The 11870-nt window shown below is 43.3% G+C and overlaps 1 protein-coding gene across 2 annotated transcripts; it reads right to left on the bottom strand.

Moving 5' to 3' along the window:
• Positions 1–40: 40 nt before the first annotated feature.
• Positions 41–9315, bottom strand: LOC115144675 (transcription factor PU.1-like). 2 transcript variants are annotated; one of them, XM_029685681.2, is made up of 5 exons: positions 9024–9315; positions 6081–6174; positions 5577–5824; positions 2766–2928; positions 41–1654 (listed from the first exon to the last, which is right to left on the bottom strand). In XM_029685681.2, exons 1-5 carry the CDS (start codon positions 9054–9056, stop codon positions 1335–1337), a joined length of 858 nt encoding a protein of 285 aa, XP_029541541.1. In that variant the 5' UTR covers positions 9057–9315; the 3' UTR covers positions 41–1334. The 2 variants fall into 2 exon arrangements, with proteins under 2 accessions (XP_029541541.1, XP_029541542.1); XM_029685682.2 differs by having other exon boundaries at positions 5625–5824; positions 9024–9312.
• Between the last annotated feature and the right edge of the window lie 2555 nt (positions 9316–11870).

Genomic DNA, 11870 nt, shown 5'->3' with positions numbered 1-11870 from the left:
AGTTCAATTAAGTCGAAACATAAACACGTTTAAGGCTACCTGATTTTCTATGGAGTATCATTTTAATTGTGATGACATAGAATTACAGACAGTCAAATCAAATCAAACTGTATTTGCCACAGGCGTCAAATACAACAAGTGTAGACTCTACCGTGAAATGCTGACTTACAAGCCCTTAACCAACAGTGCAGTTCAAGAAGAAGAAAATATTTACCAAGTAGATTAAAATAAAAAGTAATAATAAAAAGTAACACAATAAGAATAACAATAACGCAGCTATATACAGGGGCACAGGTCCCGCGTCGGGGGGGGGGGTCAATGTAAATTGTCCGGGGGCGATTTTAAAAAATTGTTCAGCAGTCTAATGGCTTGGGGGTAGAAGTTGTTGAGGAGCCTTTTGGTCGTAGACTTGGTGCTCCGGTACTGCTTGCCGTGCGGTAGCAGAGAAAACAGTCTATAACTTGGGGGACTGGACTCTCTGACAATGGTATGGGCTTTCCTCTGACACCGTCTATTATATATAAATGTAAATGTAAATATAGGTCCTGGATGGCAGGAAGCTTGGCCCCAGTGATGTACTGGGCCCTTCGCACTACCCTCTGTAGCGCCTTACGGTCAGATGCCGAGCAGTTGCCATACCAGGCGGTGATGCAACCGGTCAGGATGCTCTAGATGGTGCAGCTGTAGAACCTTTTGAGGATCTGGGGGCCCAAGTCAAATCTTTTCAGTCTCCTGAGGGGGAAAAGGTTTTGTCCTGCCCTCTTCACGACTGTCTTGGTGTGTTTGGACCATGAGAGTTCGTTGGTGATGTGAACACCAAGGAACCTGAAACTCTCAACCCGCTCCACTACAGCCCCGTCGATGTGAATGGGGGCCTGTTCGGCCTTTTCCTGTAGTCCACGATCAGCTCCTTTGTCTTGCTCACATTGAGGGAGAGGTTGTTGTCCTGGCACAACACTGCCAGTTCTCTGACCTCCTCCCTATAGGCCGTCTCATCGTTGTCGATGACCAGGCCTACCACTGTTGTGTCGTCAGAAAGGTTAATGATGGTGTTGGAGTCGTGTTTGGCCACGCAGTCGTGGGTGAACAGGGAAAAGTCATAATAACCTTTAGGTTTGTGTGTATTTTTGTGTATCGTTAGATATGACTGCACTGTTGGAGCTAAGAACACAAGCATTTAGCTACACCCGCAATAACATCTGTTAAACATGTTTATGTGACCAATCAAATTAGATTTTTGATTTGATTGTCCTATTTGCAATGCATATCAGTGAGGGTAGACCTAAACCCAAAGCCTGTATAAAGAGGCATTACGTAAACAATCTCTGGTATCCTTAGTGAGGGAAGTGCCTCCTCTCTGTAGTTGAGACTTTCCTCAGTACCTCTGAACTGAACTGGTAGGTCAGTTTCTTCTTGACTTTTTTTATTTCTCCCGTCTTGCTGTAGTTCCGCAGGGCCCTGGCCATCTTCTGGTAGGTCATCTTCTTCCTGTTTCCTTTCTGCATGCCCCATCGATTGGCCAGAGTCTCCTTGTGTTTAGAAGAGAACTGGAAGATTCCTTTCTCTCTTTCCACCCACCACACGCTATCCTTCATGTCTCCTTTCTTCAGCAGATCCAGGAGGAACTGGTACAGCCGGATCTTCCTCTTGCTACCTGGATAGGGAGATATCGTTGGGATATTGGAGATAAGGAATAAGGAATTCATATGGGATTCCATTTTCTCATAATTTCTCCATTTTCAACTAAGGGTACCTGCACCCTGGAGTAGTGGACGTGTGGAAAGGAGTGGGTGTGTCAAAAGCGCTCTGCTATAGGTTAGAGGTTTTGACTAGATGGTATACAGTTTATGTCAGAATTGACTTTTTGTAGCTGGTTAGGAGAACTTCCGAAGCAGGTTAGGATAATTAGGGTAAGGTTAGGAAAAGTTTTAGGGTTAGCTAAAAGGCAGATTGGTTAGGCAGAGCAGTAATATCTGACCAATTAGCTGCTTGCTTTTGAAACACCCACTCCTTTCGACACACCCACTCGTTTCCACATGCCCATACTCCGGTTAAAATGTATTGTTGGTTATTTTTGGATTATAATTATTATAGTAAATCTTCTGCATTGACAGTGATCCCTGTACGGAATAGGACACTACCCAGACAACAAAACTATTATGGCCCAAATCCAGCCCACATCTACCAGGTATTACGGCCCAGTAAGAATTATGGTCCAGAAGTGGGCCAGATTAGCCATATCAGTCAATCAGTCAGTCAGTCAGACAATTAGTCAGTCAGCCAGATCAGTCAATCAGACAATTAGTCAGTCAATCAGTCAGACAATCAGTCAGTCAGACAATTAGTCAGTCCATCAGTCAGTCAGCCAGATCAGTCAATCAGTCAGTCAATCAGTCAGACAATTAGTCAGTCAGCCAGATCAGTCAATCAGTCAGTCAGACAATTAGTCAGTCCATCAGTCAGTAATCCAGATCAGTCAGTCAATCAGTCAGACAATCAGTCAGTCAGACAATTAGTCAGTCAATCAGTCAGTCAGTCAGCCAATCAGTCAGTCAGCCAATCAGTCAGTCAGACAATTAGTTAGTCAGTCAGTCAGCCAATCAGTCAGTCAATCAGTCAGTCAGACAATTAGTCAGTCAATCCGTCAGTCAGTCAGTCAGACAATCAGTCAGATCAGTCAGTCAACCAGACAGTCAGCCAGATCAGTCAGTCACTCCGTCAATCAGTCAGACAGTCAATCAGTCAGTCAGTTAGTCAGGATTTACTGGAGTCTCCCCCAGAGGGGATATGGTCTCCGTAGTCCTCCTCTCCCTCAGACACCTCCAGGGTGGGGCTATGGCCCCCAGGTCCCTCTTCCTCTGAGCAGTAGCGGCTAGGGGACACGGGAGCCTGCTGATGGTAGTACACTGTACGGCTGCAATAAGGCATCTGTGGAGAAGAAATGGACAGATCATTTGATGGATGGTTGTACTGTATGCTTTATTTAGCATCTATATGACATATAACACATTGGGGAGCCATTTTGAGCACAAGTTCTGGATGAAAGTACGGAAACCCTCTTTATCTAGGCAGGCCCACTGAAATAGAAATATTTCAAATAAAATTGTATTTGTCACATGCGCCGAACACAACGGATGTAGACTTAACCGTGAAATGCTTGCTTATGTGCCCAACAATGCAGAGTAAAAAAAAAAACAAGACCTTGAATCTGTTAGGCTTAGTATTGTGTTTGCTTTTATTACTCTGTGATTTGGTGATCAACTACACACCTCCTGTATAAATAACCGTTGCTTAGTAGACTGGCCTGAGAGACTGTTGGATTGTGTTACTTTGAAAATGACAAAATGGGCCGGCTACTCACTGAAAGAGGAAGTAGTGGAAGGTCAACTAAATATAATCTAAAAGCACAATGGACAGACAGTCGTAACTGAAAAATACCCTTAAAAGTCCAGGCCAAATGCTTTAGAGACGGATTTCTTTTTTACGTCATTCTGTGGGGATTCACTTCTTATCACAAATGCAAAGCCATTCTCCTATAGCCTCCAAAGCCAATTCTCCTATAGCCTCCAAAGCCATTCTTCTATAGCCTCCAAAGCCATTCTTCTCTAGCCTCCAAAGCCAATTCTCCTATAGCCTCCAAAGCCAATTCTCCTATAGCCTCCAAAGCCATTCTCCTATAGCCTCCAAAGCCAATTCTCCTATAGCCTCCAAAGCCAATTCTCCTATAGCCTCCAAAGCCAATTCTCCTATAGCCTCCAAAGCCAATTCTCCTATAGCCTCCAAAGCCAATTCTCCTATACATATTTGATTTAACGGTTGCATTGTACAGTTGTATTTGATCAGGTTTTCCTCCCCCACTCACTGCAGTGCCTCAGATGATGTCTCAATAAGGAGGTTGAGTAACTGAGGTGTAGCCTAGACTATTCACAGCCCAGCGATTCTATTCTGCTGCTCTTTCCCCTGCTAGGCTAGTGGTCGTGGCTAAACGTACCCTCGCTCAGAAAAAAAGCGTATCTTTGAGCAACCCACTGTCAGCACAGACAACTGTGTAGACTATCACATAACATCCAGTCCCCTTTCTGTACTCCCTCTCAAATACAGAGAGTGTTATGTCTAGATATTGTACATTGTTGATAGTAATCATGTATACCACTATACTAACATCTCTAGATATTGTACATTGTTGATAGTAATCATGTATACCACTATACTAACCTCTCTAGATATTGTACATTGTTGATAGTAATCATGTATACCACTATACTAACCTCTCTAGATATTGTACATTGTTGATAGTAATCATGTATACCACTATACTAACCTCTCTAGATATTGTACATTGTTGATAGTAATCATGTATACCACTATACCATAAAAGGCCTTGGAATCTTTCATCATGGGCTGCATGTTAGGTCATCTGTCAGAGTTGCTTTATGCGAATACCTATTTTACTTTGACACTGTTCTCCTCTGAAATGCTAATTTTATTATACATACAGCATAAGTTGCCAAGACAATCAGAGACAGAGTTGGACTAACCTGTGGGGAGATGGGTAAGGGTCCCATTCCTGGGTCTACTAGACTTGGACTAACCTGTGGGGTTTGGGGTCCCATTCCTGGGTCTACTAGACTTGGACTAACCTGTGGGGTTAGGGGTTCCAGTCCTGGGTCTACTAGAGTTGGACTAACCTGTGGGGTTAGGGGTCCCATTCCTGGGTCTACTAGAGTTGGACTAACCTGTGGGGTTAGGGGTCCCAGTCCTGGGTCTACTAGAGTTGAACTAACCTGTGGGGTTCGGGGTCCCAGTCATGGGTTTACTAGAGTTGGACTAACCTGTGGGGTTCGGGGTCCCAGTCCTGGGTTTACTAGAGTTGGACTAACCTGTGGGGTTTGGGGTCCCAGTCCTGGGTTTACTAGAGTTGGACTAACCTGTGGGGTTAGGGGTTCCAGTCCTGGGTCTACTAGAGTTGAACTAACCTGTGGGGTTAGGGGTTCCAGTCCTGGGTTTACTAGAGTTGAACTAACCTGTGGGGTTAGGGGTCCCAGTCCTGGGTCTACTAGAGTTGGACTAACCTGTGGGGTTAGGGGTCCCAGTCCTGGGTCTACTAGAGTTGGACTAACCTGTGGGGTTTGGGGTCCCAGTCCTGGGTTTACTAGAGTTGAACTAACCTGTGGGGTCAGGGGTCCCAGTCCTGTGCCTACTAGAGTTGATCTAACCTGTGGGGTTAGGGGTCCCAGTCTTGGGTCTACTAGAGTTGGACTAACCTGTGGGGAGATGGGTAAGGGTCCCAGTCCTGGGTCTACTAGACTTGGACTAACCTGTGGGGAGATGGGTAAGGGTCCCAGTCCTGGGTCTACTAGAGTTTAACTAACCTGTGGAGTTAGGGGTCCCAGTCCTGTGCCTACTAGAGTTGATCTAACCTGTGGGGTTAGGGGTCCCAGTCTTGGGTCTACTATAGTTGGACTAACCTGTGGGGAGATGGGTAAGGGTCCCAGTCCTGGGTCTACTAGACTTGGAGTAACCTGTGGGGAGATGGGTAAGGGTCCCAGTCCTGGGTCTACTAGAGTTTAACTAACCTGTGGAGTTAGGGGTCCAAGTCCTGGGTCAACTAGAGTTGAACTAACCTGTGAGGTTAGGGTTAGGGGTCCCAGTCCTGGGTCTACTAGTGGCAGATGGAGGGTGTCGGTATCGGGGTAGCGATAGGGGTGGAGGAGTTGTTGGGAATGGACACTCTGGAGCTCTGTCAGGTGACTCTCTTGTGAGGAAGTTTCCAACAAGTCACTCTGATGCATGCCTCTGTCAGAGTGGTAGTCCCAACCGTTTTCTAAACCATAAGAGAGACATAACATATTATAAGCATTGATATGAGACATTATAAAGGCTCATACATGCTTACAACTAGTTAAAAAGCATTTTACTGTCAGGCTTTAAGTAACGTGTTACTGTAATTTCTTTTCAATGAGGACAATTGGAATTTCAATTGTTTACTTGCTAAACTGACTGAATTGAATTGATCGCAACCTTATCGGACAGCTATTCAGTATTTAACGCGTGAATCTTTGTGTGTTTTTGCCACCCACCGTCGTGAAGTTCTCCAACATTGGTGAGATATGAGTATATCTCTACTGGTGATCTATAATTCTCGGGTTCATATGAGATTATTTCTTCGGATGCCTTTGGGAAAGAAAGATCTCATACATGTCAAAAATTAAGGTAGATTGCAAAAGATCGTGTTTCAAAGAATGGGTAATTCTATATACTGTAGGCTGAGTACATATCTTACTAGTGAGATATATACTGTATATATACACTACCACCACATTTTCTGTCCATTAAAATAACATCAAACGGATCAGAAATACAGTGTAGACATTGTTAATGTTGTAAATGACTATTGTAGCTGGAAACGGCTGATTTAAAAAAAATGGAATATCTACATAGGTGGACAGAGGCCTATTATCAGCAACCATCACTCCTGTGTTCCAATGGTACGTTGTGTTAGCTAATCCAAGTTTATCATTTTAAAAGGCTAATTGATCATTAGAAAACCGTTTTGCAATTATGTTAGCACAGCTGAAAACTGTTGTTCTGATTAAAGAAGCAATAAAACTGGACTAGTTGAGTATCTGGAGCATCGGCAGTTGTGGGTTCAATTACAGGCTCAAAATGGCCAGAAACAAATATCTTTCTTCTGAAACTCGTCAGTCTATTCTTGTTCTGAGAAATGAAGGCTATTCCATGCGAGAAATTGCCAAGAAACTGAAGATCTCGTACAATGCTGTGCACTACTCCCTTCACAGAACAGCGCAAACTGCCTCTAACCAGAATAGAAAGAGGAGTGGGAGGCCCCGGTGCACAACTGAGCAAGAGGACAAGTACATTGGATTGTCTAATTTGAGAAACAGACACCTCACAAGTCCTCAACTGGCAGCTTCATTACATAATACCCGCAAAACACCAGTCTCAACGGCACACCAGTCTCAACGTCAACCGTGAAGAGGCGACTCCGGGATGCCGGCCTTCTAGGCAGAGTTCCTCTGTCCAGTCTCAACGTCAACCGTGAAGAGGCGACTCCGGGATGCCGGCCTTCTAGGCAGAGTTCCTCTGTCCAGTCTCAACGTCAACAGTGAAGAGGCGACTCCGGGATGCCGGCCTTCTAGGCAGAGTTCCTCTGTCCAGTCTCAACGTCAACCGTGAAGAGGCAACTCCGGGATGCTGGCCTTCTAGGCAGAGTTCCTCTGTCCAGTCTCAACGTCAACCGTGAAGAGGCAACTCCGGGATGCTGGCCTTCTAGGCAGAGTTCCTCTGTCCAGTCTCAATGTCAACCGTGAAGAGGCAACTCCGGGATGCTGTCCTTCTAGGCAGAGTTCCTCTGTCCAGTCTCAACGTCAACCGTGAAGAGGCGACTCCGGGATGCTGGCCTTCTAGGCAGAGTTCCTCTGTCCAGTCTCAACGTCAACCGTGAAGAGGCGACTCCGGGATGCTGGCCTTCTAGGCAGAGTTCCTCTGTCCAGTCTCAACGTCAACCGTGAAGAGGCGACTCCGGGATGCTGGCCTTCTAGGCAGAGTTCCTCTGTCCAGTCTCAACGTCAACCGTGAAGAGGCGACTCCGGGATGCTGGCCTTCTAGGCAGAGTTCCTCTGTCCAGTCTCAACGTCAACCGTGAAGAGGCGACTCCGGGATGCTGGCCTTCTAGGCAGAGTTCCTCTGTCCAGTCTCAATGTCAACCGTGAAGAGGCGACTCCGGGATGCTGTCCTTCTAGGCAGAGTTCCTCTGTCCAGTCTTTTCTTTGCAACCGTGAAGAGGCGACCGGGATGCTGTCCTTCAGGCAGAGTTCCTCTGTCCAGTCTCAACGCCAACCGTGAAGAGGCGACTCCGGGATGCTGGCCTTCTAGGCAGAGTTCCTCTGTCCAGTCTCAATGTCAACCGTGAAGAGGCGACTCCGGGATGCTGGCCTTCTAGGCAGAGTTCCTCTGTCCAGTCTCAACGTCAACCGTGAAGAGGCGACTCCGGGATGCTGTCCTTCTAGGCAGAGTTCCTCTGTCCAGTGTCTGGGTTCTTTTGCCGTGTTAATCTTTTCTTCTTATTGGCCAGTTCGAAATGTGGCTTTTTCTTTGCTACTCTGCCTAGAAGGCCAGCATCCCAGAGTCACCTCTTCACGGTTGACGTTGAGACTGGTGTTTTGCGGGTCTGTTTCTCAAGCTGTGCTAACATAATTGCAAAAGGGTTTTCTAATGATCAATTAGCCTTTCAAAATGATAAACTTGGATTAGCTAACACAACGTGCCATTGAAACACAGGAGTGATGGTTGCTGATAATGGGCCTCTGTACACCTATGTAGATATTCCATTAAAAATCAGCCGTTTCCAGCTACAATAGTCATTTACAACATTAACAATGTCTACACTGTATTTCTGATCAATTTGATGTTATTTTAATGGACAGAAAATTATTACATTTTTTCAAAAACAAGAACATTTCTAAGTGGTGGTAGTTTATATATACAGTATATATCTCACTAGTAAGATATAAGACTCAGCCTACAGGATATAGAATTACCCATTCTTTGAAACACAATCTTTTGCAATCTGTGTTTCTGATCAATTTGATGTTATTTTTAGTGGACTGAAAATGTGCTCTTCTTTCAAAAACAAGGACATTTCTAAGTGACCCCAAACTTTTGAACGGTAGTGTGTATATATAATTTATTTATTTAAACTTTATTTAACTAGGCAAGTCAGTTAAGAATAAATTCATATATACAATGACTGCCTAACACGGGCGACGCTGGGCCAATTGTATAATGTAATACACATCTCATTGGATATAAATACAAAGTTTATTATATATTTAACAAAATCATAAAGAACAGCTTGTAAATTGACAATTTACCCACATTTTGGCATATTCCACATGTACTTTTAACACATTTCTCAGCCACATTTTGGCATATTCCACATGTACTTTTAACACATTTCTCAGCCACATTTGCAACAAACAAAATACACACAAAATACTTACAGATGATATGATGTAGCTTTCCATCATATGCATGAAGATGACTTTAGAAAAGCCTTGTGAGTTTAGCGCTTAAAAAACACACAGTTACAATTACATGAACTAACTGAGAAATATCCTTCAGATTTAATTCCCTTCAATTTCTGATTGAATTCCTTTTTTTTACAGTTTGAATACAAAATGTTGACAGTTGACCACTATCAGATCAAACAGAGCTGAAAAACAATGCCGAGAGCATTAAAACCGACACCATTACTCTACTTCCACTTCTATCACCTTTATCTCATTCCTGACAGTTGCTGATTTGTCAGAGGATGTGAACCAATCATATTCACATTCATGGGTTTGGTCTCACTGCTTTTCTGACAAGATTTTAAACAATGACTCAACCTATCTTTCAGGATTTTAACTATTATATCTGGTAAATGCACTAACTGAACATAAAAAAAACATGTTTTTACTCGTGGGAGAGTTATAGCTACTGTATATAACAGTGATATGGTTTGTAATGGTATTGTCAGTAAATACTTCAAAACATTGACTTAGATAAGAGGTTATTGTTGAAGAGTTTTGAGAGAAGTCTGAAACAAAAGTGAAGTTGGGAAAAGCGCTTGTTCCCTTTTTTAAAATTAAAGGTCCTGTCCTATATAATACATTGGAGGAAGTGACACAGTGACACATAGAGCTACAGAGAAATAGATTGAATGAACACAGTGAATAAATAAATATAAATAGTCATTTACAACATTAACAATGTCTACACTGTATTTCTAAACAATTTGATGTTATTTTAATGGACAGAAAATGTTGCTTTTCTTTCAAAAACAAGGACATTTCTAAGTGACCCTAAACTTTTGAATGGTAGTGTACATACACACACACACACACACACACATACATACACACACACACACACACACACAAACACACACACACACACACACACACACACACACACACACACACACACACACACACACACACACACACACACACACACACACACACACACACACACACACACACACACACACACTCTTAAATGAGGAACTGTGATTGAACTAACAGATTCAATTCCTTATTAGATACATGAGTCATGACAATGAGAAAAACAACTGCAAGCCACCACAACACAAAGATGCCTGGGAACCAAGATGCATGGATTGAATTGTATAGTTATGTACGTGATGGTACAGAAAGACATCATTATTCTCATGATTGGTGGAAACACAGTTTTGTTTTGGCATCATATTGCTGGCCTCAGACCTGTTGTTACGTTGGTTGGTGGAAACACAGTTTTGTTTTGGCATCATATTGCTGGCCTCAGACCTGTTGTTACGTTGGTTGGTGGAAACACAGTTTTGTTTGGCATCATATTGCTGGCCTCAGACCTGTTGTTACGTTGGTTGGTGGAAACACAGTTTTGTTTTGGCATCATATTGCTGGCCTCAGACCTGTTGTTACGTTGGTTGGTGGAAACACAGTTTTGTTTTGGCATCATATTGCTGGCCTCAGACCTGTTGTTACGTTGGTTGGTGGAAACACAGTTTTGTTTTGGCATCATATTGCTGGCCTCAGACCTGTTGTTACGTTGGTTGTTTTTGGACCCCAGATTATTATTATTTTTTAAAACTATATTTTTTGTCTAAATCTGCTTTATTAAACAAGAGGCTAGTATCATCAGTAACAGAACCTCCTATTAAGGCCAATGTGTGAAGATTCTTGTGTTTTTTCCCCAACATGTTAGAGTGTATATTCTTGTCCCTGCAGGAAGGTTGTTAGATCTGCAGGAAACACTGTCTCTCTCTTACACAACTCTCAAAGCATCTCCACAGCAACTGTCTCTCAGTACTCAATGGCACCCTATTCCCTATTACAGTGCACTACCTTAAACCAGAGCCCTATAGAACCCTATTCCCTATACAGTGCACTACTTTAAACCAGAGCCCTATGGAACCCTATTCCCTATACAGTGCACTACTTTAGACCAGAGCCCTATTCCCTATATAGTGCACTACTTTAAACCAGAGCCCTATAGAACCCTATTCCCTATACAGTGCACTACTTTAAACCAGAGCCCTATGGAACCCTATTCCCTATACAGTGCACTACTTTAAACCAGAGCCCTATAGAACCCTATTCCCTATACAGTGCACTACTTTAGACCAGAGCCCTATGGAACCCTATTCCCTAACAGTGCATTACTTTAGACCAGGGCCCTATTCCCTATATAGTGCACTACTTTAGACCAGAGCCCTATGGAACCCTATTCCCTATATAGTGCACTACTTTAGACCAGAGCCCTACAGAACCCTATTCCCTATACAGTGCACTACTTTAGACCAGAGCCCTATGGAACCCTATTCCCTATGTAGTGCACTACTTTTGACCAGAACCCATAGGCACTCTTAGAGGGCTACGTTTGACCAGGGCCCTGACTCAGTCCCCAATGGCTACCGTTTCCCTGTACAGATGTAGGATCTTAATTTGGTCACGTTGCAGGAGAACCTTCCTGCAATGCAGGACATTTTAAAACTTGTAGTGTATTTGAGGTTTAAAAAAGCTTCTGAAATGTGGGAATTTCCACTTTAAAATTTCAGACTTTAATTTTCCTTACAAAAAAATGTATCAACCCCTACAAATATGTCCAATAATTATAATTCACATAATAATTCACATTTCCTGTTGCTGCAGGATTATTATCCTTTTGTAGCAAACTGGCTCAAATTAAGATCCTACGTCTGTAAAAGGCACTACTTTTGACCACGAGCAATAGGGCATTGGTCAAAAGTAGTGCACTATATAGATAATAGGGTGCCATTTTGGATGAATAATTTGTCTCAGCTAAAC

Source organism: Oncorhynchus nerka, linkage group LG17 (assembly GCF_034236695.1).
Source record: "Oncorhynchus nerka isolate Pitt River linkage group LG17, Oner_Uvic_2.0, whole genome shotgun sequence".
Lineage (NCBI taxonomy): Eukaryota > Metazoa > Chordata > Actinopteri > Salmoniformes > Salmonidae > Oncorhynchus > Oncorhynchus nerka.
The sequence above is the reverse complement of the archived record's forward strand: the minus strand, read 5'-3'. Positions and strand labels throughout refer to the sequence as shown.